Below are 27,717 nucleotides of genomic sequence, written 5' to 3'. Positions count from 1 at the left end.
GCCCCGGCTCGCCAGCCTGCGGCCCGGCGGCGGCTACAGGCGCTCCGCGGGGCCGCGGCTGTCGCTCCCCGGCCGGCCCCGCGGCGGCTCGCCCGGCCCCGCGGCCGCCGCCCGCCCCGCCCGCGCCATGGCCGCTCGGGCCGCGCCGCGCCCGCCTGCCAGCAAGCCGCGCTGCCACTGGCCGCCGCGGGACCGCCCCGCGCGGGCCGGGCCGCGGGTTCGAGTCCCGCCCCCGCCGGGTGGGACGGGCGGGGAAGGGGGCGGTGAGGCCCGGGGGACTCGGCCCGGCCGATGTCGCCTGTTGTGTCTGCGGTCCGACCCCTCGCCCCGCCAGGCTCGGGGGGGGCTGCTGCTCGCAGAGATAGTGGTGGCAGGGAAACGGTGTTGCCCGGCAGCTGTTTGCCCTCTACCTGCCACCAAGCCGTGCCAAAGCCGTGCCAAAGCTGCCGGGTACCGCCCTCGGCTGACGCCCGGCATCGCCAGCCCGGCGCGGGGCGGGCTCCCCGCGCTCCCCGCCGGGAGATGCTGATGCTGTCCCGGCCGGCGCTGGGAGGCGGCTCACGGAGCCGGCAGCCGGGAGGGAGGGAGACGGGGAAGGAGAGCGGGAGCTGTCAGCCAGGCTGCGGGATGGGAATGGGTGGAGATGAGGGTGTAACCTCGTGAAGCAGGAATATGTGATGAGGAATCGCAGGGTGCGGTCTTTCCCTCTCTCTTCAGCCCGGCGCGGAGCCAGCCGGTGCCGGTGCCGGTGCCGGGGACTCGGGGTGGGCAGCGAATCTCCGCCGGCGCGGCGGCGAGCGAAGCGTTCCCGCGGGATGCTCCCCTTCCTTTCCCTTCCCTCCCAACAAGCGCTGCCGTGATTTGGCAGCCGCTCGGACTCTGGACCTGCCTCTCCGCCCCGCATTGGCTGCCGCGGCCGGGGCGCTGCGGGACACCGGGGACGGCGGCCGGCGGCTCTCACCGGGACCATGAAGCTGCTGTGGCTGGGCGTGGATGTTTCCAGGGTGCTGCACCTGGCCGCCGTCTTCTGCCTGACGTGCGTGCTGCTGAAAGCCATCCAGCTGTTCCACCGGCGGCGGGAGCTGCTGCGGGCGCTGGCCGATTTCCCCGGGTACCCGACCCACTGGCTCTTCGGCCACGTCCACGAGGTGGGGCAGAGCCGGGAGCGGGGGGAGTGCGGGGAGAAGCCTTCTGTCCCCAGGGCCGTGCGGGAATGATGCTGGCTGGGCTGGTCCCGAGAATTGCTGGGTGGGTCGGAGGTGGGCATCCCTTTACCCAGCCGGAGCAGTCTGCTCTCCCTGCCTGTGATGCTTCGCGAGGGCAGGGCTCGCCCAGAGCTCCCGCAGAGCTCCCGCAGGCTGCACGGGGGAGAAGGGTGGTGGCTAGCTCGCAGGCGAAGAGAGCGGTGACACAGAGAGTGTGGCACAGACAAGGGCATCCCGCGGTGGGAGCTGGAGGCAGCACAGCCACTCTCCTCTGTCCCGGGGCGGGCTCCGGTGTCACCTCTCTGCCCCTCTGGCAGCCAGGGCAGGGCAGGGCCGCTGGGCCGGTGAGATGCTGAGCAGATGCTGCTCCCGGCATCCAAAGGCACTTTCCCCTGCCAGCTCCCATCAGCCTCACAGCCAGGTGAAACAGGCCATTCTGAGCCACGTTTCAGCCACAAAACACAACACAGGCATTGCATCCAGTGCAGGGGCTGTGGATCTTCTTTGGATTAAGGTCATAACTAAACCCACGTACACAGGCGAGCCTTGTCTGGTCACTGGTGGCAGGGATGACTGTTCCCTGAGTTATGCACTTGCCCACACAGATCACCATGGCTGCCTTGGCAAACAGATTTTCACAACTCATCAGCAGCCTCTCGAGGTGTAACTGAGCTTGCCTGATGCAAACGGCTTTTCCACACCGTTAAAATCACCTTGCCCTCTGCTGGGCTCTGCTGATGTCCTGTCGTGGCCACCTCTGTGGCACATTGAATAACTGGCACCCTGAAAAATTACTGGGAAGTAAGAAGGAGACCTCCCAGGGCTTGTCTCTGTGCTGTGGCAGTGCCAGTTTTGCTGTGCTGGACGGGACAAGGAGTCTTTTGGCAATGTAAGCATGAAAGATGGGCCAGTTCAGGGCTTTGTTACACTGCCAGTTAGACTTTAAAACTGCAATTAAATAAACTATGTTCTCCTGTCTGTTAGATATGACTATTTGTCCTGGTGGAAAATTGATCATTTGTGACAAATGCTTGCTGTCATCATGCCCAGGTTGTTCAACTTTTAACTCAATGTTTGTTTGAGAATTCCTTTTTTGAAGATTTGATAATTTGCTGATTAATGCTGCTGAATTCCCCAAAGCAGTTTGTCGAGTCAGCAAAGAAACCTGGCAATGCTCTGGGCAAACACTGAACACAAAGTTTGCACACACCTGGAGGAGAACCTGTGAGCAGAGGGAGAGCACTGCCATTTCCTGCTTTGCTGATTTAACTTATTGTTTCTCAGGTTTGATCCAGGCCAGTTTAGAATCTCAAACGTATTTGTCATGCTCTGGGTGGATCTCCTAGGAATACATCACTTTGTTTTCAAGCATTCTCTGGGTATTATTCTGTGCTTATCCAAATCACTCAGTAGAAATGACATTAAAATATCAGGAAGAGGTTGCATAGTCTCACTGCAGCAGCACGACTTAGTTAAAACCCAGAGTGCCAGCCCTGAGCTGACCTAACTGACTCCCCATGGCCAGGTTGGTGGGCAGCAGAGGAGAGCAAGGTCACTGCCCTGCTGGCCCAGGGAGGGTGTCAGTCCCCGGCAGCCCTTTGTCCACTTCTGCCCGTGTGGGGAGGAGCCAGCCCGGCTCTGGCTGCACCCAGCACACCCTCCTGCTCAGATTTCAGCTCCTGTGTTTTCTCTGTCATTTGCTATCAGTGTGTAATCATTAAAAGTGCCCTTAAGCCTCTTCCCAGATGCTTTTTAGTGTTGGATCCATTTCAAAACTTGCATTTCAGCAGGAGATCAGGCAATTACCTTTCTTTTTTAGACCCAAGTGGGGTTTATACTTTTCTTTTCAAGCCCCCAAGGGAAGAAGGAGTAGAAGTAATGGTCTTTCATGCAGAGCCGGGTAGCTGGAGCCCTGATTAAGGCATGAAAGCTTTCTATTCCTCTGCAGCTCACAGAGGAACACTTTGCACCCTCTGCTCCAGGAGTGCTTGGTGCAGCAGGTTATTAACCTTGAGGGCAACTTCTCCTCTCGAATAAACCCATTCAACCCTCTGCCAGCACAGGGATGGTTCTTGATAGCACAAGCCAAGGGTGGTGCTCCAAAACAAGAATGGATGCAAAAGCTTCTAGGATTAGAATTTCTGCCAGCGAGACTTGCTCAGCATCTCCCAGTTACTTCCATTATGTTTCTTGTGATTCATGACAGGAGAAGCACAGGCAGCTCTATCAAAGGGACTTTACATGTTCAGGTGTCACTTAGCTAAAGGCACTGTGCCAAGCCTTGCTTCTGCTGAAGAGTTGAGTGCTGAGGAGGGCTGCCTCCTTTTGCCCCAAAACTTGATCCCTGAAGTCAGAGAAATTGATGGTTCTATTTATTAAGTTCAAAATCTTGAATCTAATTAACCAAAGTTGAGCTTTCTGTAATAAGTAATAACTGGTTGTAGTTTGTAATTCTGCTGAATGTGGGAGTCACGTGGGATGTGCTGCAGGGACCCCCCAGCTTGAGCAAGGGGGGCTCAGTCTTGGAGCTGAACATGGACATGCCCCTGGCAGACACCCCATGACTCATGAGTGACCTCTCCAAGACCACACGTGGCTGATTATTTGATGTGGGTGATCATTTGACTACGAGCCATGTCCTGGGTTGAGAAACACCAGCCAGACTAAAAGCTGAGATAGCTCAGCACTAAAGCGACTGAACAAATATTCACTTGATACAGTCAATAGGGTCACTTTGAGGCTGATTTTTGCACCAGTATGCTGATTTAATTAACCTTCAAGCTTCAAGTCAAAGCAGCAGCAGCTATGTCAGACGTGGCTTACCAAAATCATTCCCCCTGCACATTGGCCCAGAGTAGTTTTTCTTCAAAGGAAAAAGAATCTTACATGGTTTTGTCTCTGTGATTGTTTTTCCTCTGCCTGTGATTGTGGATCTTTCCACTTTTTGTTTGTCTATTGCCTGTACATAACAACACAAGCTGTAAAAGCAATAAAGCAGTGATTACTTTGGAGTGAACCTACCACTGCTGCTGATATGAAAGCTGGTGCTCATGTTGCTCCTCAGATTGCAGCTTCCAAGGACAGGAGATAAATCTTTCTAGGAGCACCTACTCTTCTTTGCCTGTAAAATTCAATTCCCAGAAATCAATGAATTCTTAATGTAATGTTATTAACCAGACTTCCCTTCTCTGTACAATCCATCTGGAGTAATTCTGTTGAATTTTCCCTGGACACTGGCCTTCTCCACCTAAATGTCTGAAGGGGGCTGTGGTTTCTCACAGCTGCACTGGGGCAGACCCAGCAGTGATGCTGTTGGCTGCTGTATTTTCTCCCAGCTGCAGGGTGCTAATTGCTCAGCCATGTGCAAGTGAGGATGTAGTTGCATGCCACAAAATGCAGATGCTGTCTGGGGCAAATCTGAGTCTTCCATGGGATGGCCGTGGAAAAAGAGCAGATAACACCTATGAGCTGATAGGCACCACCATGGTGCTTAAGGATGTTCTCTAGCTTAAGGTCAAGTGATAAGGAAGAATTATTTTACAGGAGCTTTAAAAGTAACAAACATCTCTACTTCCCATGCTCTGCAAACAGAGGAAAAACACCTTTTTTGTCCTTACCTGGTTTTGTGCTTATTAAACTTTTAGGACAATGTATTGGGAGATTTTTTTTTTCCCTTCCAAATCTGTGTATTTATTCTCTTTTTTCTTCTTCTCACTAGTTTCTCAAGGAGGAAGAAGTGCTGGACAAGGCAGAGATCTGGGCACAGAAGTACCCACATGCTCACCCTATGTGGTTTGGGAGTTTCTCAGCATTCCTGGTTGTCACTGATCCCGACTATGCCAAGGTGCTGTTGAGCAGAGGAGGTGAGAGATTATGGCTTCAGCTGGGGAGCAGCAACCCCAGCCTGCAGATTTCCCGTGCCAGTCTCAAAATTTACAGCAAGGCAGGGTTTCAGAAATCATCTAAAGACATGGAGAGATACCCCTCCTTCATGCTGTGCCCTGGGTACTTCAGGCACAGGGGTCCAGGGCTGACCTGGCTCCAAATCCATTGCTGGAAAATCAGGCTTTCTCAAGTGCTCCTTGAAAATTTAACTACTAAGTGCCTGATCCCAGTAAGGAGAAGACACCTGGGAGCCTTTTTCTAGGTTCAAAGTCCTGGCTCCTACTGCAGAGAAGTATCTTTAGTGCATTGAGAAGAAAAGTTGCTGAACCGTGGTGTCTGAGAGGGTTAATCATTTATCACATAGCACAGCCTTTGGACTACAAATATTCTTGTTTTTTTTCCAGTGTGAGCATCTGCTTTTATATGTGTTTATTGCAGTTGGCAGTGACTTAAGTCGTTTTGTGTTGAATTACTGGGAGTTCTGAAGGGATGCCACTGATTTTGCTTCATACCCAACCAAAAGTGAGAGCCCAGAGGGAGCTTTCAGCTGCAAACTTGGATTCATGCTATTAAAACATTTACCGTTTTATTTTCTCTTTATTTATGTTGTTTGTTTGTCTGTTTGTTTGTTACAGATCCCAAGGATAACATCAGCTATAAACACCTAGTCCCGTGGATTGGTATGTATTTCCAGGGCTTTGTCTGGGAGGAATGATTCTGAAGGTAGTCAAAACCACACTATAAATCAGCAGCATTGTACCTGTTCCTTTATGGAGTTGTAGCTAAAAGCTTCCTGAAATTATTGCATTTACTGAAAAAGGTGCTATGTTGTTCTATTTATTTTCAAGGAAAGAAAGTTCAGACATAACATATGTACAAACACTTATATGTCCATAGATAGCAAAGGCTGGTGATGGGAGAAGCTTAAATTCATTGGAGGACTGGTGAAAAATATATCTGCTGCTCTGAACTTCTCTTTTCCAGTAGTGTTGGTGTTTCTTTTCAGACACATCATTGTGCCATTTTGATGGGCAGGGCTTTGCTCAGCTCCAGGAACACTGGGGCTGATGGCAGCATATGGAAATACCATCTCACAGCAGCTCAGGTGGCAGATTTAACCACACCCTGTGCAGGCTGAGGCTGTGTCTGCAGGCAGCATCCTGCTTGTGCCCAGAAAAACATGCCTTGCCTGTGTTTCCCCAGGGAGAGGGTTGCTGATCTTACATGGGCCCAGATGGCACCAGCACCGAAAACTCCTGACTCCAGGGTTTCACTACGACGTCTTGAAGCCGTATGTGGGCCTGATGGCAGAGTCTACAAACGTGATGCTGGTAGGACTCCTGGTGCTCCTCTCTCTGCCCTGTTTCCTTTTCCCCATCCTGTCTGGTTAGGAGGTAGATGCTGGAGCAGGGTTTTCTTTAATATCCTGGTGGTCAATCTTTCTGAGCCATCCCAAATCCCTGCCCTTGAGCTGGAAGGGATGAGCATCCATTGGAAGGGATGAGCAGGTTGAGCTTCCCTGCAATGACAGTGTCTCTGGTGCTGCTTTGGGATCTGTGGCTGAGATTTCAGGATTAATGTTACTGCCATCCCCAAACCGTCCATGATTTTAGTTCCAATGGCCACTTCTTATAAGGTGTTTGTCTAAATAAAAGATTTAGGTAAATAAATGTTCACAATAAATCCGCCAAAAATAAAGGTTGGAGCAGAGCTATACTGTGACTTAGGGTTAAAGGGTATTATTTGCTGTCAACATACCCATGACTGGACTTCAGTCTCTGCCATGCCTCATAAACAATGAAAATGCATTATTCTTCAATCCACTGGTGCTGGGCAGGATGGAAACCAGTAGGAATTACAGGAGAAGGGCACCAGGCTTTGTGCATGTGAACTGGGGGAGTTTGGATGCTGGATCTATTCCTTCTCCTTCACCTCCCTCACTCCAACCTCCGCAGCAGCTTCAAATAGATCCTGGCTGGATTCCTCCTCTTGGCCCAGGGAGCAGCCAGGAGCCAGGGGCTGGAGAGCCAGGAGAGCTTTTGCAAGGCTCAGAAGTGCCCGGGAGCTTGAAATTCCTTGTGCACAACGCCAGCTGTGTGAGCTCGTGCCACAAGGTGGCAATCGTTGCATGTGCTACAGGCGAGCATCTGTCCCCTTAATCCTGGTACTGTGGAGCTCCGATGTGACCCTGCTCCTCCCTCCCCTCCCTTTCTCAGCTTTTAAGTCCACTCGTTCCTTAAAGCCGGGAAGGGACAGAGGATTCATCATCCCTTCGTGTCTGCTGGGGAATAGAGACAAGATTTATGGTTTCTCTGGGGATCTCCTATGCAAAGAGTTGAGCAAGAGCTCTTGTATTACCTGCTGGCAAAACACTGGCACAGAGATTGTGTGACAGAGAAAAAACCTTGCTCCAAGGCTTGCATTTTGGGCACCAAGCTCAAATGTGCTCAGGAACACACCCAGGGAAGCCTAATGCTGCTCCTGTACAGAAAAACACACTACATCATAAGAAGGATTTAGGTAACTCCCCATCTCCCAGAAATGCACCTGTCCTGGGCTTCTCCAGGGTGCCCTTGCCTCAGGATAGGGTGTAGCAGGGCTCACCACCACCAGGATCCAAGAATAGCAGCTGCCTGAGGCAAATCTCCTATTAACCATCCCACTCCTGGCTTCTCTTCTCTGGCAATTTGCTGGCAGTTAAGAGATCCCCTTTTTTTTTATTATTTTTTTTTTCTCTCATTTCTCTGGGATGTATCTGAGCATTCATTTAACCAGGGGGTGACTGCAGATCATGCAGGGTTGACTCTTGTCTTCTCATTTCTGTCTCCTTTGTGCCCTAGGATAAGTGGGAAAAGCTGACAGCAGATGGGAAGCCAGTGGAGCTCTTTGAGCACGTCAGCTTGATGACTCTCGACAGCATCATGAAATGTGCCTTCAGTTGTCACAGCAACTGCCAGACCGACAGGTCAGTGCTGGCTGCCCCAAACCCTGGCAGGAAGTTTGGAGCTCAGAAGGGAAATGGGCAAATTGCTTGTCAGTGTGCTCCCAAATTTACAAGTTTCCTATTCCCCTCTCTCCAGGAAAAACACCTACATCCAGGCTGTCTACGACCTCTGCCACATGGTGCACCAGCGCCTCCGCATCTTCCCCTACCACAATGACATCATTTACTGGCTCAGCCCCCATGGATTTCGGTTCAGGAAGGCCTGCAGGATCGCTCATGACCACACAGGTACTCCCTGCTGGCATCCTCTCCCAAAACTTGGGACAGAGGCAGTCAGGTCATCTCCTTGCCTGCCCAGTGATCCTGCCCAGAGGCTCAGAGCTGAGATCCAAGCAGGGCATCAGCTTGCAGCAGTGACCTGATCTAGGTATGAAACAAAGGGGTCTTGCAGCTCCTGGGTCATTAAACTGGATTAATGGAGGAATTGCCCTCTGGAAATGCTCCTGTAAACTGATGAGACAAAGGATGGGCATGCAGACAACACTAGTGCAAGGAATGATTTTCCATTTCCAGCCAGGTTTGATTTTAATGCACGAGGGGTATGTAAAGTTGGTGAGAAGTCCATGGTGAACAGAGAAGCTTGCAGAAAAGATGACAATGTCCATGGCATTTGTTGCCATGTTGCTGAAAAAGCCAAAGTGCCTGTGATGCAGAAGCACAGGTCAAATGCATCATGGACTGAGTAGTGCTCACCTCCTTGGATGAGGTTTGCATCCAAAGGAAGGATGGTTTTGCAGCTTGGCATCTCCTGACTCTGCTGAACCTTTAACCCCTTTCTCCTCCAGACAAGGTGATCCAGGAGCGAAAGGAGTCCCTTAAAGATGAACAGGAATTTGAAAAGATCCAGAAGAAGAGACATTTGGACTTCTTGGACATTCTGCTGTGTGCCAGAGTGAGTGGCAAGGAGTGTATGTGTGGCAGGGCACAGACTGCAAAAGCCTTTGCAGGGGTGCCACAAATCACCAGAGACCCTCAGGAGTGCACAAGCCATTGAAAAAAAAATTAGTCCTGTCCCTCCCAGTTGAAGATGTATTTTTGAGTATACAAAATGCAGAGGGATTTTGTAGTCCTAGTGGTTTTATATGGGGGATAAAGAGATTTTAAAGTGAAGGGAAAGGGGCTCTGAGTTCAATGTAAACAGACATTGGTTTTGTTTACATACATCCCACAGGCATCATCACGCCCCTTTTGCAATAGCTGAAATAATACAATGGCCCCTACTGGGATATTTACATATTTATATATGTATGTGTGTGTGTTAGTGTAATATATATATATATATATAATTTTATATATATGGGCCACTGATAGTGTCTCTGGACTGTTAGGATGAGAATGGAGCTGCACTGTCTGACGAGGACCTGCGTGCTGAGGTGGACACATTCATGTTTGAGGGCCATGACACGACAGCCAGTGGAATCTCCTGGCTCTTATACTGCCTGGCAGAACACCCTGAGCACCAGCAACGGTGCAGGGAGGAGATCCAGAGTATCCTGGGGGACCGGGACGCAATCCAGTGGTAAGGTTGCACCATTTCCTCTGCTGGTAACTCTTTTCCTATCACTGCCATTTCTGAGTGAGCAACATCTTCAAGGCTCAAAAGCTGGGGTGCTAAAGGTTGCTGCATGCACAGGGACTTCACAGGATGGAGCAGATCCTTCAGCTCAGTCCCTGCCACCCTGGAAGGGACATTCAGGATGCCGTCCCAATTCCTGGCCACCAGCACTGCTCTTTGCTCTCCCCTGTTTCCTCACCACAGGACATCACAGATGTGCTTTTCACTTCTCACTGTCACTTTGCACTTGAGCTTGTTCAGTGGTTGTTCAGAAGTGTCCTGGCATCCCCAGCCCCCAGCAGCCTGTGGCTGGGCATGGTGGATCCTGTCATTGTAGGACACGAAAGAAAGATGAGAGACTCCAAATATTTCAGAAGGCAAAGAGCATAGAAAAAAGGCTTTATTGTTTAATTCTTGCTACCTTTTATAAGGTGTTTCAATACAGACTTAACATGATTAGTGAATAGGAATGACACCTCTCTAATGCCATTGGTTAAACTAGAGAAACAGCAAAACACCACCTGAAGAAAGATTGTTTTGAGAAAGGATAGTTGTTTGCCCAGGTTATTCTGAGAAGAAGCTTTCTTGAGAAAATTTTCCTTGGGAAAAAGTTTGCAGCTGCTAGCAGGCCAAAATCTCTCAGGCCCAGAAATATCAGGCCCACAGGGTCCCTCTGCTCTGTTGCAGGGGGATCTGCTCAGGGGCTGGGTGGCTGTGGGTGAAGGGACCTGGCAGCACAGGCAGTGGGGGGAGTGTGGGGCTCAGCCTGCCTGTTCCAACAGGGAGGACCTGGGCAAGATGACTTACAGCACCATGTGCATCAAGGAGAGCCTGCGCCTTTACCCCCCCGTGCCCGGCGTGTCCCGGCAGCTCAGCAAACCCGTCACCTTCCCCGATGGACGCACCTTGCCCGAAGGTCTGTAAATCCCACTCCTGCTCCACAAAAACCTGCTCTCAGGCACCAGCTGCGTCCTCGCTGGCACAGATGTTCAGGCAGGGCTGTGCAGATGTTGGCTTGTTTCTTTGTCATTGAGCCCTTTTCTCCTCCTCAATTGCCTTCCAGGTGGTGTTGCTGCAATAAGCATTTACCTCATTCACAGAAACCCTGAAGTATGGAAAGATCCTTTGGTGAGTTTTGTTTTGATCTCCTAATATTTTTTTTTCCCTTTGTGACGTAGCTTTTCCCATGTCCCCTTCACCTGTTGACAGGAGAGAAGAATTCTCTCTCTAGTATGGGGCTCTTCAGAAATTAAGGGGTGTCACATTTCTCAAGATATCAGTCAGTACTGTGTTCTTTAAATAATTGCTTTTTCTTGCTGCATATTCTTCATTTCTAGGTGTTTGACCCTTTGCGTTTTTCCCCGGAGAATGTCTCTGGCAGGCATTCTCATGCCTTTCTGCCTTTTTCTGCTGGAATGAGGTAAAGGGAATTGAACACTGAGGGAGTAGTGGGCAGATACCACCACCTGCAGTCCTGGCCCTGCAGAATTAGTTAAATAGTTAAATGAGGATATAAGTGTTTGTGCAACAGAGGGGTTCTCATACCAGCAGGGAGAATGGGAAGGCAGCATTGCCAAGCCCTTTCTGGGGACAGGGAACTAGGTCCCAAAGCTGTGGAACATCCTGTTGGCATCCTACAGGGAGCCTGCAGCATCCTGAGCTCACCTGCTCTCCTCTCCTCGATGCAGAGACTGCACCCCACCCTCCTGCCCCTTCATTCACCCCTTCATCCCTCCTCCCAGTCCTTCCCTTTGCCCTGTGTTGACTCCACTGGGCTGGAGTTGGCTGAGCTGCTCCGTTTCTCCGCAGGAACTGCATCGGGCAGCAGTTTGCCATGAACGAGATGAAGGTGGCGCTGGCGCTGACCCTGCTGCGCTTCGAGCTCTTGCCCGACCCTGCCACGCCTCCCCTCAAAATCACTCGGATCATCCTTCGCTCCAAGAACGGGATCCCCCTGTATTTAAAGAAAATCCGCTGATGCTGGAAAACATCCTGCCTTCACCAGAGGGAGGGACCAAGCAGATGACAGGGCAATGTTTCTCTGGGGCAGAAGTGCAGGGCAGGGTTTGGGGAGGAGGATTCCTGATTTCAGTGCTCCATCCACCAGCTGAAAGCCCTTTCCAGGCTAGGCCCAGGTGGCTGGGATGACATTGCACAGTCCCACTGTCCTCTGCTCCAGGGCTCTGATGTGACAGCAGCCAGGCATGGCCATGCTCTCTGTCCCCTTGCACTGCCATAAGGCCTGGCCTGGCCTGGTCTGGGAACATCTGCAGGTCCTGCCAGCTTCCTTCTTACCAAACCCTGCCTTCACACTTGTGCCCTGGCCAAATCCGTGACCATTTCCAGCCCTGCTCTGTCATCAGCACCTTCCTCAGTGCCTAGAGGTCAGCCCTCCTCTCCTGCAGTGGGGACAGCCTGTGACAGACCTCTGTCTCACTTCTCACACTCAGTGGGTCTCTGTTTTGTTGAAAGCACTGACTCCAGTTTGGGCTCTGAAATCGTGCCCAAACTGCAAAATGTTCTGTAATTTTTGTCTTAATAAACCAATAATTTTTCCTGCAACAGCAGCTGTGTTGTTTATATTTCTGGTGCTTGTCTGCTTCATCACAAATGCAGTGCAAAACCCCTTTAGAAATGGAAGATGGAGAGGAAGCCCATGAGCAGCAAAAGACCACCCTGGACAGGCCAGGAAACTGCCTGTGTGTCTTCAGCCAACACAGCATCTGCATCTCCTTCCATGGGCAACTCTTTAACAGGGGTCCAATAATCAATCATCAATAAGAGTTCTGATAGTTAGAAAGTGTGTCTGGGGGGGGTGGGGTTCCCCCTTTTATTTTAGTATTATTTTATATTCTTAAGCTGATAAAATTACTAGAGTTGGTACACTGGAGGACACTAGTGAGCTGTCCCCTGCCTCTGCAGGAATCATTATTGGGATAAAATATCACACATCAAACTGTGAAATCCCAAAAGCTGCTGTCGCAATTATCATCACAGTGATGCCAGCTGCAGTTCCAGGGTTGTGAGAAGGCTGCTGTGCAGTTAGACAGCAGCTGACTTCATACAGCCTTCACCTGCAGAGTCTGGTTTGCAGGGATGTTCTGGGACAGCCCAGGAGAAAATCCACTTGCTCCAGCTGCCTGTCCCCTCTTCAGACACGAGGTGCAGCTCTCGAGCTGAAATCAGAATTATGCAATGGAGAGAGACAGAGTATGCTCATCAAAATGTCAAAAGTTATGAAACTATGAGACACCACAAGCTCTTTGGAGGGCCATGTCAGGATACAGAATTATCTTGGTAAATTGAAAAACTGCTGCAGTGAATGGGATGCGAGTCCATGAGCACAAGAGCAGGCACAAGCATTGCACAAAACCAAGAGGAAAAATGACTGACAGTCAGCAATCTCTCCAGTGGATGTTCTGTACACGGAGAGACAGAAAAGGTAATATGAATCAATAATATCCTGCTGTTTGCAATCACAGAAAACATCTTACTTGGATGCATAAACACAAATATTTCTCAAAAATTTTTCACTTGTGTCTCTTTCAGCAGATGAAATGAGACAGTGTCCTTCAGCCCTACTTGGAGATTTAAGTATAAAAGCAACTGCATCTACTCCAAGCTTACATACTCTAAAGTGCAAAATGAGAAATTTTTTAATCAAAATAACTGAAGTTACCAGAAGTAAATTACATACATCTCTGTATTGGATGCAATTTTCTTATATACAAGATTTGAAAAAAAAAATACCATCTAAAGAGGAATGGATGAACCTTGGCATTCCAATGTGAAAGATTAAAGCACAAGCATCTAATGAGCAAGAGCAAAGGCTGAAATCATGGTGTACCTAGTGAAAGAAAGTAGGTTAAAGGGGATCAAACTAGGTGAACTTGACATAACAGTCCTCATGTAAATAAATGGCAGCTGCTAAATTGCATCTGGGTAGATCTGGATTACACAACATCAAGCACTTCCTAAGATTTCTCAAGCCCTGGCATAGTTTATTTGAGGAGTCTGCAGAGGTTTTAAAAGTTGGTGACTGGTTTTACTGAATACTCCAGAAGCCCAGAGCAGGTAATGGATGTGGTAGAAGGCCGGGGAAGCTTTGGTTTTGTTTGGTTTTTGTGAGTGGGCTGAATTGGGGGTACAGGGAAAGCTGCACTGCTGCTGTCCCAACTGTACCATCCAATACATGAATATTCCTAGCCCTGGGATGGAAAAGCCTGACTGTTCCTGTCTTCATCCAGTTCAGTCATTGTCTTCCTCATTTTAGGATTTTTAGGATTCGCTGAAAATCTGCCTCTTCATATCTGAAGAGGGAAAGGGAAGACACTCTGCAGCACTCTCACTGTCCTCTCAGAGTTGTGCTTGTGGCTTCTTTGCATGAGAAGGGAGCAGAGCCTGGTTTCCCCCTGCAGCCACCCAAACCCAGCATAAAATCTGTTTCCAAATCTTTCCTTGGTGCTGGCACCCCCAAGGCCAGGAACTGGAGACAGTGTGCTAAATAACACCAGACATGGCAGCCCAGCTCACAATTTCCCTGAGCCACAAGAGCCAGTACTGCATGCCCAGCCAGCTCTCCATGCTGGGCCAGCCAGCCTGCATCCCACATCCTGCATCCCTCATCCCATATCCTGCCTCCTGCATCATCCCACCTCTTGCATCTTGCATCCCATATCTCATATCCTGCATTATCTCACGTCCTGCATCACAGATCTCCCATGGCTGCCCTGCTTCTGAACTGGAGAGCAAGGCTGAGGCTGCAGCAGGGCTTGTGGAACTACTGTGCCCCAGTGCCAGAGTCAGATCTCTCCAGAACGACTCCTCGGAGCAATTCCCTGCAGTTACCTCTCCCCTACTAGGTATTAGAGATATAGTATTAATAAAAAGACCTAGTCACATGGGATGTATTGCTTACTGCAATAAAGACAGTCAAAGATCAGCTGCAGAGAGTTTACCTACTCCTTTATCCTTCCCCTACTTTCTGCAGAAAGGGAAATTGCAAAGGTGATAGGCTGACCTTGGACTGTGTGATTCAGATTTTCAGATAACTCTTTCAGCGAGAGCTCATGGGAGTGGCTGTACGAGGTGCAACAAGTACAGTCTTTGTTTCAGCGAGAAACATCTCGGATTTTTCTCGTCGCAGATTGGTTTTTTGACAGCAGCAGGGCAAAGGTGCCACCTACTCCTCTAGGTGTTCCTTTCCCCGCAGGTTGTCACTGGCGCTGTGCGGCCACATCCCGATCACGTGAAGGATGTCTGTCCATCTCAGGTCGCTGGTGGCACTTCCTTGGATGCTGCCAGGCAGGCTGGAAGCAGCAGGACCAGCAGGGAGAGCAGCTGTCTCGCAGCACCGGGAATGCGGTCCCCGCGCAGGACCCACCCCGCTCTCCAGGCAAACTCACTGTCAGATGGCACCAGCAATTTCCATCTAAACTCCGCTGGGATTTTACACTGGAAGCAGCCTGTAAATTAAATAAGCATTGCAACATATTTGTAAGACAGCTGTATTAAATGTTTCCAGATATACATTCATCCTCCAGACATGTGTGGTCAGATGGGATCCAGGCAGCTTGTATTACTCTGCAACACTTGCTGGGTTCTTGCCATGATTTTCTCATCTATCATGTGTTTGGAAGCTTGAAATGTTATTATTTTTTTTGGCATTACTGCTACATTTCATCTGTCATCACTAAGTGCTGCAGGAACACACAGGGACAGATGGGCCTGGACTCCTCTTCCTATCTGAATAAACACAGGCACAACCAGGGAAAGCAGCTGCTGCAAGGTCAGGCTCTGGGGCAAACTACCCATTTGCCACCTAAATTTCACCTGCTCAGTAAAACACTTTTTCTGCAATGAATTCCAACACTGTGAGTTAAATCAGTGAGGAAGATCCTCACTTTCTTCTGCTTAGGTGTCTAAAGTGAGTGAAGAAATTCCCAAGACCCAGAAAGCAAATTCCACAGCCCGCTGTGTCCATAGTTGTGGTATGGGGTAGAAATTCTTCAGTGTAAGTGGGTTGTTTTATGTTGATCGTTTGAACTATTGTGACCCCACTGGCATCACCTGAACATCCACAGCATTGAGCCAACTCCCCAGAGGCTCTCTGCGAATGTTTGACAACTTTCCAAGTGTCCTTTAACACCCAGCTGCAGTTTCAGTGGTCTCAAATGCCCAGAAGGTCAAGCCAAGCTTCTGTTCCCCCTGCCAGCCTCCCCAGACTGCTGTGGCTTTCAGAAGACCCTTGTACCTGCTCTTTCATGCTGAGATCTTCTTCTGGAGTCCTCCAGCACCAGGGCTGTAGATTCTCCTGGTGTTAACACATTGTTCTGGCCTTGTCTCAGGCCCTTACAATGATCAAACCAATACTGTCTCTTTTCCCTTTTCTCCACTTGCAGCTCTGCAGCAACTTCACTTTGCCTTTTGGGCTTAAATTGTTTCTTCCCCTGCAAAACCTCCTGAGTTTTCTTCCCCAGGCTGTGAGTGTTCATGGCTTCTCTTGCTGTGAAACCTCTGAAATACATGAGAAAGGCTTTTCTCTCTGCTTCACCAGTGAAATATAGAATGCAGAGGCTGGAGACTGGATTAGGCAACCATTTTTGCTATCACCCAAGATCAGATTCTTGCTCCAAATCCCCATAAATGTGGGTTTAGCCACTCTGTCCTCTATGTTCCCTCCATATCAGCTCAGCACTTGACATCTCACTTGCCCTTCAAGACAACTCATATCCCTTGGCTTCATGCTCAACAGTGGTTACTGGTTATGTTATAACTGTAATGGAGCTAGTTTGGTAAAAATTCACCCTGTTCACGGTCAAACCCACTCTCCAGGGACTTTGTCACCACCGAGAATTTCTGTGTTGTTATGAAAGTTTCATCTGTGGCTGCACCAGAAACTCCATCTACTGGCCTGGCCCCTCCCCCTGTGGGTTTAGGGGTATTTATGGGTTATTTTGTAGGGGATTGCTGAAAGGTGCCAGCCAAGTCTGGAAATGATGTAGGAACCACAGGACATCCCAAACAGCTCCATTGGCACTGAACAAAGGCTCGACCATCAGACCTCCTTCTTTTTCTTGTGCAGACCTTGTGAGGGACCCAACTACGCAGCATCATATTTATGAATGTTCTGCAGGTCTTCACACAAGAGTTTGTCATATCAAACTGGGTCCCTTATGCTCTGACTACAGCCAAAGCCTTCCCTAAGAAATGCATAACCTGATTACATCCTCCTGAAGATCAGTCTTTAACTTTGCCCTGAACCTTCACACAGATCCAGCTGGCTCAATATAAGAAGGTACACTAATTTTCATGAAGATAGCCAAGTGTGTGAAAAGGTAACGCTGCTCAGTGCTGTGCCTACCAGGGATGTTCTCCAAGGCAATGACCCAGCAGAGCTGGGTGATGCTGCAGTCACACAGAGCACTGCTGTCACAGATGGAGGTGGCTGAATCCCTGCAGCCCACTCATTGTGGCCTGTGTTCCTCACTTCCTGTGGGCAGATGAACAGCTTCTATACCTGAACTCTCTGAGGACAGCACAGAGCCCCAGCCTGCCTATATCTCACCTCCTCCCTCCTCTGGCTTCATCTCCCTGAGCATGGAGAGCTGTGGATGTGTGTGGCAGGGCTGCTGGGACTCCAGAGAAAGCAGGAAATATTCAGAGGCTGTTTGTTCTCCAGATTGCAGCGATAGCCTGCAGAAAGCAGGTCAAAGGGTGAGACAGGCTGCTGGCTGAGCTGACTCAGTGTTTGCCATGATATCCCAGCAGGTATAAATTGCTGTCAGCTCTACTTCAGAGTTCAGCTCCCACAGAGGAGGAGGAAGAGGATTTTTACCTGCACTGAGCTCACCACCTGGCTGAGGCGTGAGAAAACCAGGAGGAGAAGGCAGTGTCCTGGACCAACATGGCATCTCTGCTAGACAACACAGCCAGACCTTCTGCTATCGTCCTGCAGCTGTCTGTGCTGCTTGGTGTAGCCTTTGTGCTGCTGAAGGTGCTCCAGCTCTACTGGGAGAGGAAGAAACTCATCAAAGCTATGGAGGCATTCCCTGGCCCCCCAAAACACTGGCTCTATGGCCACAACCACCTGGTAAGGAGTGGGCTGGGCTCAGCCGGGGTGGGTTTGTCCCAGCTGTGCAAAGTATCAGTCAGAATGAGAAGAATGGGATGGGATGTGCATGTCCCCTGCTCCTGTCTCTTCCTAAAGTAGAGGATCCCTCCACAGGGAGTGCCAAGGCTTCTGCAGGGCAAGAGGAAAGGATGTTGGATATGTGGTGTGAATCATTCGGCAAAAAGGAGTCATGCTCTTTTCAATCATGACCTTAAACAAAGAATTATGGGAGTTCCGTGAAGTTATTGAAATATGAGCAATCATAAAATGTCTCTTTGCTACATGAAACTTTCTACCAGTAGGAGTGTCTTACCTTATAGCTGCTGAAGTGTTTTAGTGCAGCCATATTCATCGTTCCATAGTGAAGATGTTTTGCTTTCACACTGCATGCCACCCACTGCTGAAATTGGGGAACAGGGATGTGACAGCCTTGGTCCTCCTGGGCCATCCACCAGGAATCCTGGCATTGCCCATGCCAGCTGTAGCTCCCACGTGCAACACGGAGCTGCTCCAAGCCCAGGCCATCCTAGGGTGTCTCAGGCCAGCAAGGGTCTCTCCATGGAGCTGTCCTGTGCTACAGGGATTTGGTGGCTCAGGCAGCTTTATGTCTTGTGCATGGGCCCTTTGCAATGCTGATCCTCTCCTTCACCTGCAGCATAAAAGCTCCTGTGTGCCAAGTCCTCCCACTCTTCCTTCATTTCCCAAGAGAGAACGTCTTGCATGTCCTTTCCGTGAGACTGCAAATTTAACCTCTGCTCTCCTTGGCACGTCCCTCTTTTTCTGCCTTTATTAATCCCTGATTAACTCTCATTGCAGATATATTCTGAAAAATTATTACACCAGTTAGTGTCATGGGGAGAAGAATATCCCTATGCCTTTCCCAGATGGTTTGGACCAGTCCTGCCTTCTCTAGTCATCCACCATCCTGAATATGCCAAAAGCATACTTGGCCGAACGGGTGAGTCTCTACCTCTGGTTTTGAGAAGTCTTTGACACTTTCCTACTAAGAAAATACTGGGAAACTTGCCTGGAGGTATCCCCTCCACCAGCTTCCTCCACAGCTATTGCAATTCTTCTCTTGCTCCCCTTCACAAACTCCCAGGCTGCCCCAGGTTTCATGGAGCAGTTTGTATTCCTGTGAAAAAAAGAGACCAGGTGCCTGCTCCTTCCAGTTTCCCATCAGTTCCCAATTTGAGGGTCATTTGTCTTATTGTCTTCTATGGCTTCTACCACCACAATATTTGTGCTTCCCAGTAAAGCCAGTAAAAAGTGTGAGTTGTCATGGCAATGGCTCTCAGAAGGCATCTTAAGTCTTCTCCTCTGCTCTCTTTTGTGGACCATATGAGTGGTACATAAATGGCCATCCCCAGTAACTTCCATCCATTGTTCTCAGTTTTGGAATTTGCCATGGCTGTTTCTTTTCCACACACATTTTTTTGTTCTAACTTTCTCCGTTTTTTCAAGTCCACTGCGGTCATAATTGCAGATGATCACTTTTAAACTCTGGTGGTACAGTATTTCAAGTATTGAAATGAGATTAATTCTATCATGTGATTTTTGGAGGGCGAAATCTAATACCAATTTATCCTGAATTTTCTCTTTTGTTGTGTTGAATTCATTAGTTATTCATACATTTCTGATATCTGTTCCATTTTACAGATCCCAAGTCTAGTATACCCTACAAATTCCTACTTCCCTGGATTGGTAAGTCAAAAGCAGTAGTAAGGCTGTCAGAGCTGTGGTCAGAGCCTGCAGGAACTGATCGTGCCTTTGCTGTTTGTACTTCAGGGAAAGGGCTGCTGATCTTGGAAGGAAACAAATGGTTCCAGCACAGGAAGATGCTCACCCCAGCCTTTCACTACGATGTGCTGAGACCTTACGTGACCCTGATGTCAGACTCAGTCAAAGTGATGCTGGTAAGAATTCTCACTCCTGCCACTTTTACCTTTCAGCTGTAAAACAATAAAAATGAGTAAGAGAAAGAGATGGCACTTAGAGAGTTTCTACTTTCACTAAATTTTTGGAGTAGTTTTGAAGTTCTAAAATGCTCCCCTCACCTTCCTTTGGACATGCCACTTGTTCTTTCTCTTTGTTTGCCAACAAAATCAACCACTGAAAGGATATACTTTCATGCCTTCATGATTATCCTTTCATACCTGGGAAAAGAAATGTGCAGAAGAGTTATATTAGGTTCATTGAATATCATTAATTAGGACCTCTGCTTCCAGAAAAGAAAGCAATTAGCAGTGTGGATCTGGGAAGAGCAACAGGAAAATATGACCTGACCACAGATGGTGGTCTGCCTCTCCTTACCCCTGCCTCTCCCTCTAGGATAAATGGGACAAGAAGATCACAGAGAGGAAGTCAGTGGAGCTCTCTCAGGATATCAGCTTGATGACACTAGACAGCATCATGAAATGTGCCTTCAGTTATAATTCCAACTGTCAGACTCAGAGGTCGGTGCCTGAATTTCCAAACCCTGGGAAAGCAAGGGCTCCCGTTTCACCACTCGTTTTGCTAACACCAGCTTTGACCTCATCCTCCTTACAGCAACTCCAACTATTATATTAGAGCTGTTTATGACCTAAGCTGCCTCCTGAGCAATAGAATCCAGACTTTTTCCTTCAAGGATATCTTCTATGGCTTGACTCGCAAAAGCCGTGAGTTTCGGGAAGCCTGCCAGCTGGCCCATGACCACACAGGTATTCCTGCCCCTTTCTTCCCAGCTGAACCTCTCCCCTGCTTGCCCCTGGAGTGGCTCAGAGTGTGGCCACAGCATGGACTGGCCAGAGGGTTACACATTAAACAGAGTCCAAGCTGATGACTGAGAGGTCAAGTACATGAGGGTACTCTGGAGGGGCAGGATTCACCCAGCTGATCTCTCTTCTCTGCAGATAAGGTAATACAAGAAAGAAAAGTGTTGCTCTCCAATGAGAAGGAACTTGAGAAGATCCAGAAGCAGAGGCATCTGGATTTTCTAGACATCCTTCTTTGTAGCAAGGTGAATGTTTGAAATGATCATACCAAATGCCAAAGAGCAGAACTGTGTGGCACTGAGGGTGCATCAGCACAAGAGACACCAAATCATACAAGTTCTTTGGGTATAAAAATTAAAAGATCTGTGCTTAGCAATGACATGCTTTTCCTTTTCTTAGGATTCAAATGGAGTTGGACTGTCCGATGAGGATCTGCGTGCTGAGGTGGACACCTTCATGTTTGAGGGTCATGATACCACAGCCAGTGGGATCTCCTGGCTCTTCTACTGCATGTCACTGCACCCTGAGCACCAGCAACGCTGCAGGGAGGAGATCCAGGGCATCCTAGGGGACAGAGACACCATTGAGTGGTAAGATAGGTCTTCTTATTCCTTTGTCTTGAACTCTTTTAATTTACCCTTGAAGGCCTTTGACATAGTCTCTCTCAGCATTCTCCTCCCTAAATTGGAGAGATAAGGATTTGGTGGGTGGACTGTTCAGTGGCTGAGGCATTGTTTGGAAGGTGGCATCCAGTGTGTAGTGGCCAATTGTCCAGATCAGTGATGGGTGGTTCCCCTTGGGGTCTGTACTGGGACAGACCAGTAAGATCTTTGTCAATGACACAGAGAAAGGGATTGAGTGCATTCTCAGCAAGTTTGCTTTCAGGGAGGATCTTGGGAAGATGACCTACACCACGATGTGCATCAAGGAGAGCTTACGCCTGTTCCCACCAGTTCCTGCTGTGTTCCGGCAGCTCACCAAACCCGTCACATTCCCTGATGGACGCAGCCTGCCAGCAGGTTTGTGGCGTTTGTTCATCCTTCATGCTGCTCTCTGTGACAAACGTGGCTTCCTTGCTCTGTGTGGAGGGGCTGGAGGGTCTTCCAGACTCCCTTCTCTCTCCTGTAGCTGTATGGAACTACCACAGCTTCCTGCTGGAAAGGGTGGCTAGACAGAGTCCCAAGGACATACTCCACAGCTCAGAAGGGACTTGTGGAGTGCTGTTCCTGGCCAAGTGAAAGTGATACACTGATAGAAAAAAAAAGGGACCCAGGTCTGAGGTCTTTGTTTTTGACATGTGAGATTTTCAGGAGATCTCTGCCAGACCTCCTGCAACAGCCCCTGCAGAGCCCAGGGAGGCAGAGTAACCCAAAAACACCTCTCCTGCATTTTCACTCTGAGGTGTCATGAGCTTTTTCTCACTTTTCTTTCACAGGCTGCGTGGTTGGACTGAACATATTTGGTATTCACAGGAACCGGGAAGTGTGGGAGGACCCCGAGGTATTTCACCTGGATAACAAGAAAGGGAAGATGGTCTCTGAGTCCAGACATCCATTCCCCTTGAAAAAGGCAGCCTGTGCTTCCCTCCTATGTTTTTTTTTTTCCCTTGTCATTCCAACAGTCCACATCTAAATGCTAAGTTCAATAGAGTTACCAAACACCCCAAAGGCTTTGAACATGACAAAGGGCTGGGAAAGGGTGTTCAATAGTGTCTCTTTGTGCATGGTGACACAGATGCTCTGACTGCTTTCAGCTGCCCTGCACACACTTAGAATGGTACGAGAAGTCCCAAGGCCCACAAGACAGTGTTTGTTTTTAAGATGATACCTTAGAGGCTTCAAAAATTATCTGGGAAGTTTGAAGAAGGGTGCACAGCTGCCTCCCTCCAGTGGCTGTCTGGAGAGCAAGGATCAGGCATCTCTGGAATGACTTGATCCCTGCTGCCATGGATGAGAAAACACCTGCAGGCATCTTGGGCATTGTAGTGGGTGACCAGGGTATCTCCAAGGGGAAGATCCACTCAGGGGCTTTGTAGACATTTGCAGATGTCATCTGTCATCTGCACCTCCATCAGGAAGAGCAGAGGTCACATCCATCCCTAACCTGGGGGGCAGGAAAGAACCTGGTGCTGCCAAGATCAGACCAAACACTGACCAAATGGGGTTTTTTGCTCCCACAGATTTATGATCCCCAGAGGTTTTCTCCAGAGAACTCAGCACAGAGGCACTCCCATGCTTTCCTGCCTTTCTCTGCTGGATCCAGGTAGGACATCCCCCTCCTTCCCATCAGGCTGCCTTGCATGTGAGACCTAGCTCAGATGTGAGCTGCTAAGGCTAATCCTCCCTCAGTCTCCAGAAGCCAAGTTGGCTGGGCCAACTCAAGCAGGCTTTCTGTAATGGCATCTCCTATTGCAGCATCTCCTGTAATAGGATTTCCATGCTCTGCCAGCTCTGTGGTCACTGTAGGATTTCATACATTTTCTTGTGGCTTTGTGGAGGTGTTTACATCCTCTGTTGCCTCTTTTGGGAACACCACTCCTTTGTTTAGGGGTGAAGCCCAGTGCACCTCAAAGCCAAGGGGGCCAAGTCTCCATGGTTCCCATGCTGTATCAATAGACAGATGTAGAATACTGAGGTCTCAGTAGTTTGCAAGAGGATCACCACAGAGAGCCAGAATAGCCTTTTTGGAGGTGTCTGGGCTTTTGGCTGGATGCTGGCTGCACCTCCTAGTGAAGTAAGCCCTTATTCCCTCAATCTCATATTTTTTCTCAATGTTTAATAAAAAAATAAATAGCAAAAACCCACCACAGAGTTGGGGGCATCAGGGGCTTGCTTGATAAGCTGCAGTGTCATCCTTGCAGCAGCTGGAGGTCCCTCAGCTCACAAATAGGGTGAGTCCAGCTCGGGGTGGCTGGGGACAAAGGCAGGGACTGGAGCATTTGTCACCCTGTCCCCAGGAACTGCATTGGGCAGCAGTTTGCCATGAATGAGATGAAAGTGGCCCTGGCCCTGACCCTGCGGCGCTTCGAGCTCTACCCGGACCCATCCAAGTTTCCCATAATGATACCACAGCTCGTCCTCAAGTCCAGCAACGGGATACACGTGCATTTGAAGAGGATTTTCTGATCCTACATGGTACCATGGCAGGGGGGCAAGAGCTCTCCCAAGGGACACTCTCCACCCAGAGTTTTGAGGGGGTCACCAAACAGACCCAGAGTGGCCACATTGGACCTCTCCCATATTAACCCCTGTCCCACTGTTGTCCAGAGGGGCTTGCTCAGCCCACAAACACCAAACCCAGCAGGTCCAGTTCTCGTCCTTGCAGGAGGAGCAGCACTCCTAATGGGGTTCCACAGCGTGGCTGTGGCCCATCCTTCACCTCTGCGGGCATCCTCTGTCTCATCTGCTCATCTCCACCTTACCCTGATAAGCTCCCTGATAGGACTTCTGCCCCTGCCTGTGGATTTGTCCTGTTGTCGATTCCCTACTTGGGCTTGGCAGTGAACAATACCTGGCATGGTTTGCAGGGATGCCTAAAGCTTGGGTGCTGCCCCAGCCCAGTCCCTGCCCTGTCTCCAGCGTGGGTGTGCTGGGCCAGCAGGGCTCCTCCCAGCAGCCTGACTGCATCCCCACTCACCTCCCTCCCAAGGATTCCTGCTCTGGGGCTGGCACTGTGCCCACCATTATGGACATCAATGCCTGTGGTTCCTTTCTGCCCCAGCTCTGAACTTCCTTGAGCTGAGGGTGCTCAGGAGCCAGCACAGAAAATGCCACCAGCTAACCTGAGGAAGCGCTTGGCACACTGGAAACAGCATGTGATCAGCATTGTTCTCCTCTCTGAAATGAAAATAAAGCCTTGTGGTGATGATCTCCAAGCATGGCTTTGGTTTCCTTTGCATTTGAGGGGCCCAGCAGAGTACAGGAGGAATCCCAGCAGGCCATAGGCAAGGCTGCACCCAAGGGTGCAATGCTGCCAGTGTTTTCTCAAGCCATAAGCACTGTTTCCATGCACCCTGTTGAGCCTGTTTCCACATATCCTGCACCATCCATCTCCTCACCTTGGATTCCAAGGGCTTCAATGGTAAGGAAACAACTGAAATGATCTGTGGTGAAACAAAGCAAAACAGAAATATGCACTGCACACACAAAAGTGCTGGTGGTAAGAACAAAGTCAGCTTGCAAAATAAAACAAGAGGAGATGTGACTCTGCCTCAAACCCCGTCCTGAAGAGGCTGAGAACTGCCTGCTTAGTTCAAGAGTGGCCTGCCCAAGGGGTGCAGGTGAGCACTGGCCCTGGAATTGGGCTTGTTGTGGGGGTACAAGGAGCCTTTCCCCAGCACTAGTCCAGGTGGATCCAGCTCATCTGGATGAGCTGCAGGTCCGGGGTGTGAAATGGATCAGTAGGTGGCAGTGGGAGACTCAGAAAAAGTCCTGCCTGGTCCCTGGTAAAACCCTCTGGGCTTGGCAGGCGGAACAGACAGGCACAGCAAGGCAGATGATATGTCCTGTCCCTGGGGACATCCCTGCCCCTGCCCCTCAGCGGAGCAGCCACTGCTCTCTCAGAGTCCCCAGTGTGTCTGTGGCATTAAGCAAAGCCCAGGGGAAGCTTGTCAGTGTGAGGGCCCAGGCACTCAGCAGGAATCAGGGGAAACTGAGGCACAAAAATCTGCATATGATACATGCCATGGTGGCAGACAAGGCCATGCAGCTTTCACACACAGCACTGGCATCACCATAATCACTGCAGGCACCAACATATCCAAACCATGTCTGCCTGTCTGGGCAGCTCTCTGCTGATGGTCAGATCAGGAGAGTTAAACCCAAGCATCTCCTCATCTGACTGAACTCCTGCAGCCCTCCTGCTCCCTATCTCTGCTACCTGCTGCATCCTCAGCTTGGGAAACAAAATTCTCCTCAGGCTGGAGCCAGAGCTTTGTTTTGGCTATCCAGGTACCAAAAGGGACAGGGATGCTGAGATTAACCAGCAAGGTGCAGCCTGTATTTATCTTGCAAGGCAGCTGGAAACCAAGTTCCTCTTCTCCCAGTCCTCCCCTTCTCACCCTCAGAAGAAGACTGGGTGCAGGCTGTGCGGATGCCAGTGCCACCACCCTGGCACTGCTGGTGGACTCAGGTCTGAAAGGTCAAACTCCTGCTGTCCTCCTCCCCAGCTCCAGCGCAGCAGGCCTTCATAGGGCAGTGGTTTAAAAATACCTTTTTGTTACTGAGAAATCTTATTTGTCAGACATTTCAGCCACCCATCTGGGAAGAGCCAAACCACCTTGAAGCTCTGCTCATCTGCTCTCCAGCAGGTGGTCCAAGAAACGAGCTTCAGGTGCACTTGGCCACAAAGACCCATCCCAGTCTCCTTGGTGATGGGTTCTAAAAGAAACCCTGTGGCACTTAAGGTGTCACTACAGCATCTTCTGGTTTGGAAATGATGGGGTAGGACCCCCATCTGCTGACCACCCCATGGCCTGTACAGTGCCCTGTGTTTTGGGGCACTGCCATTCACTGCCATGACCAAAGCTGCCCATTTGCTTTCCAAGAGTCCTGATTGCTGGGTTGTTATGAATGGTCAAACCCCAACCACTTCCAGTGGAGACTTTCTCCAGGGAAACTGCTCTTGGTAATCTGCTTGGGAAAGAGAGGAGAAACTGCTGCCATTTTTGATGCAAAAAGCGGATTGTTACTCCAGGCAGCTATGACAGTAATTGAGGTAAGCAGAGCCAAACACTTTAAAATCTCTTCCTGTTAAGAATCATGCTTAAACCAGGTTTGCAGTTTGAAGGGCCAAAGCCTTTGAGGAGAGGCCTCCCAGCACCAATTCGCCATGAAGCCCTAATGCAGCTGCAACCAGGAGAAAAATCTTCCAGTTTTCAGCTTAGCCAGGTCAAACTGAGCAGCACAAACATCCCCCCACCTTCAAACGGTGGCAGTTTCTGGACAGCAGCTTGTACAAGATAACCTCCTCTGCCAAGGCACCGCCAAACGGTCGGGAGAGCAGCAGAGGAGCTGTGCGAGGAGCCGGGCAGCAGCCGCTGACACAGATCTAATCGCCCGCGCCTTTGCCCCCAGTATCTCCCTGCCAGGCAGTGACATTTCTGCGCTGTCTCAGCTCGCTCCTCCATCACCATGGCTACAGCAGCCGCCAATCCACGGCCGAGTCCTTCCCCAGTACCAACAAACCCTCTGGGAGATGCTACGAGAGCCAGCCCCTTTGGCAGGGAGACACTTCGGGGACCCCGGGACAATCTATAGCACCAAAAATTCCCCCTTTATTTTTCTTCTTCCCTTCTCCTTTTTTTTTTTTTCTTTTTTTTTTTTTTTTTTTTTTTTTTTTTTTTTTTTTCCTTTTTGAAGCACAAACAATGGAGCTAAAAGGTTGGGTATCAGGCCGATAATCATGAATGACGTGTCGTTATTACACACCACACATTCATTATCTCCCACTCCAGCCATGTCACAGGCGGCTGGAGGAGGGCAGATAACGGGGTGCCTTCATGCAGATGGCTTATTATCAGGATGTTCCAGGAGGGGCTTTAAGACAGTTAGTGATGCTGTTTGCCAGTTAAAGATTAGAGACCCCAGAGAATAATTAACAATCCCAAAACCCAGTTTTTCTGCTGGATTCTTCAGCTTTCTCCCCCCTCCCCCATCCTCTTTAATCTATTCACTCTAGCAGGTGTAATAAAGTGATAAGGACGGGCTCCGGGGATGTTTGTTTGGCTACTACGGGTGTATAAACCAACAATGGATGGTATTTTACTTCTGGCTTTCAGTGGCTTGAATCGAGACCAAAAACTTTGCAGCCCCCTTGCCCACACACAGCCACTCCTCCATGCCCTGCTCCTGGCTTCCACCTGGGTGGCTGGGCTTCTTCCCCACCCAAAGGACCACAAGGGTGGGGCAGGCTCCCTTTTTCCCTCTGGAGATCCAAATCACACCTCTTGGGTGTCAAGGTGCCCAGTGCCAGGATATAAACTCCAGACTACACTGCTCAGGTGGAGGAATAGAGCTGGTGCTGCTTCCAGCAGCAGTTTACCTGAATACAGCCAGTCTGTAATAAAACTGCCTTGGGATAATTTATATTGTAGGTGTTCACCTGCCCAAAATGCTCCAGTTACAGCTGGAACAGAACATCTCAGACCTTTATAGCTAAAGAGCCTCAGGAGAGATTGGGGGAGCATCAGAGTAAAAGTG

At 49.7% G+C, this 27,717-nt stretch overlaps 2 protein-coding genes across 3 annotated transcripts; both read left to right on the top strand.

The window, feature by feature from the left end:
* Positions 1 to 565: 565 nt before the first annotated feature.
* Positions 566 to 12,211, top strand: LOC310912779 (cytochrome P450 4B1-like). The gene is made up of 12 exons (XM_083867590.1): positions 566 to 1,148; positions 4,924 to 5,068; positions 5,726 to 5,770; positions 6,294 to 6,421; positions 7,931 to 8,055; positions 8,171 to 8,322; positions 8,880 to 8,986; positions 9,423 to 9,613; positions 10,432 to 10,565; positions 10,713 to 10,777; positions 10,987 to 11,069; positions 11,459 to 12,211. The coding sequence occupies exons 1-12, from the start codon at positions 969 to 971 to the stop codon at positions 11,625 to 11,627; spliced, it is 1,524 nt and encodes a 507-aa protein (XP_083723716.1). The 5' UTR covers positions 566 to 968; the 3' UTR covers positions 11,628 to 12,211.
* A 4,756-nt stretch (positions 12,212 to 16,967) lies between these two features.
* On the top strand, positions 16,968 to 24,392 carry LOC310912778 (cytochrome P450 4B1-like). Of its 2 annotated transcripts, XM_083867589.1 has the most exons (13): positions 16,968 to 16,986; positions 17,417 to 17,741; positions 18,579 to 18,720; positions 19,422 to 19,466; positions 19,551 to 19,678; positions 20,094 to 20,218; positions 20,313 to 20,464; positions 20,657 to 20,763; positions 20,918 to 21,108; positions 21,404 to 21,537; positions 21,954 to 22,018; positions 22,698 to 22,780; positions 23,475 to 24,392. In XM_083867589.1, the coding sequence occupies exons 2-13, from the start codon at positions 17,556 to 17,558 to the stop codon at positions 23,641 to 23,643; spliced, it is 1,527 nt and encodes a 508-aa protein (XP_083723715.1). In that variant the 5' UTR covers positions 16,968 to 16,986; positions 17,417 to 17,555; the 3' UTR covers positions 23,644 to 24,392. The 2 variants fall into 2 exon arrangements, with proteins under 2 accessions (XP_083723715.1, XP_083723714.1); XM_083867588.1 differs by lacking the exon at positions 16,968 to 16,986 and having other exon boundaries at positions 17,012 to 17,741.
* Positions 24,393 to 27,717: the final 3,325 nt, after the last annotated feature.

Source organism: Zosterops lateralis (assembly GCF_965231275.1).
Source record: "Zosterops lateralis genome assembly, chromosome: 9".
In the NCBI taxonomy this organism is placed as follows: Eukaryota; Metazoa; Chordata; class Aves; order Passeriformes; family Zosteropidae; genus Zosterops; species Zosterops lateralis.
Note: the sequence above shows the minus strand (reverse complement) of the source record. Positions and strands in the feature narration are given on the sequence as shown.

Coding starts and splice junctions, on each gene's coding strand:
- LOC310912779 (XM_083867590.1), top strand. CDS start 969: ATGAAGCTGCTGTGGCTGGGCGTGGATGTTTCCAGGGTGCTGCACCTG. Junction 1,149..4,923: donor TCTTCGGCCACGTCCACGAG/GTGGGGCAGAGC, acceptor TCTTCTCACTAG/TTTCTCAAGGAGGAAGAAGT. Junction 5,771..6,293: donor ACACCTAGTCCCGTGGATTG/GTATGTATTTCC, acceptor GTGTTTCCCCAG/GGAGAGGGTTGCTGATCTTA.
- LOC310912778 (XM_083867589.1), top strand. CDS start 17,556: ATGGCATCTCTGCTAGACAACACAGCCAGACCTTCTGCTATCGTCCTG. Junction 18,721..19,421: donor AAGCATACTTGGCCGAACGG/GTGAGTCTCTAC, acceptor TCCATTTTACAG/ATCCCAAGTCTAGTATACCC. Junction 19,679..20,093: donor ACTCAGTCAAAGTGATGCTG/GTAAGAATTCTC, acceptor CTCTCCCTCTAG/GATAAATGGGACAAGAAGAT.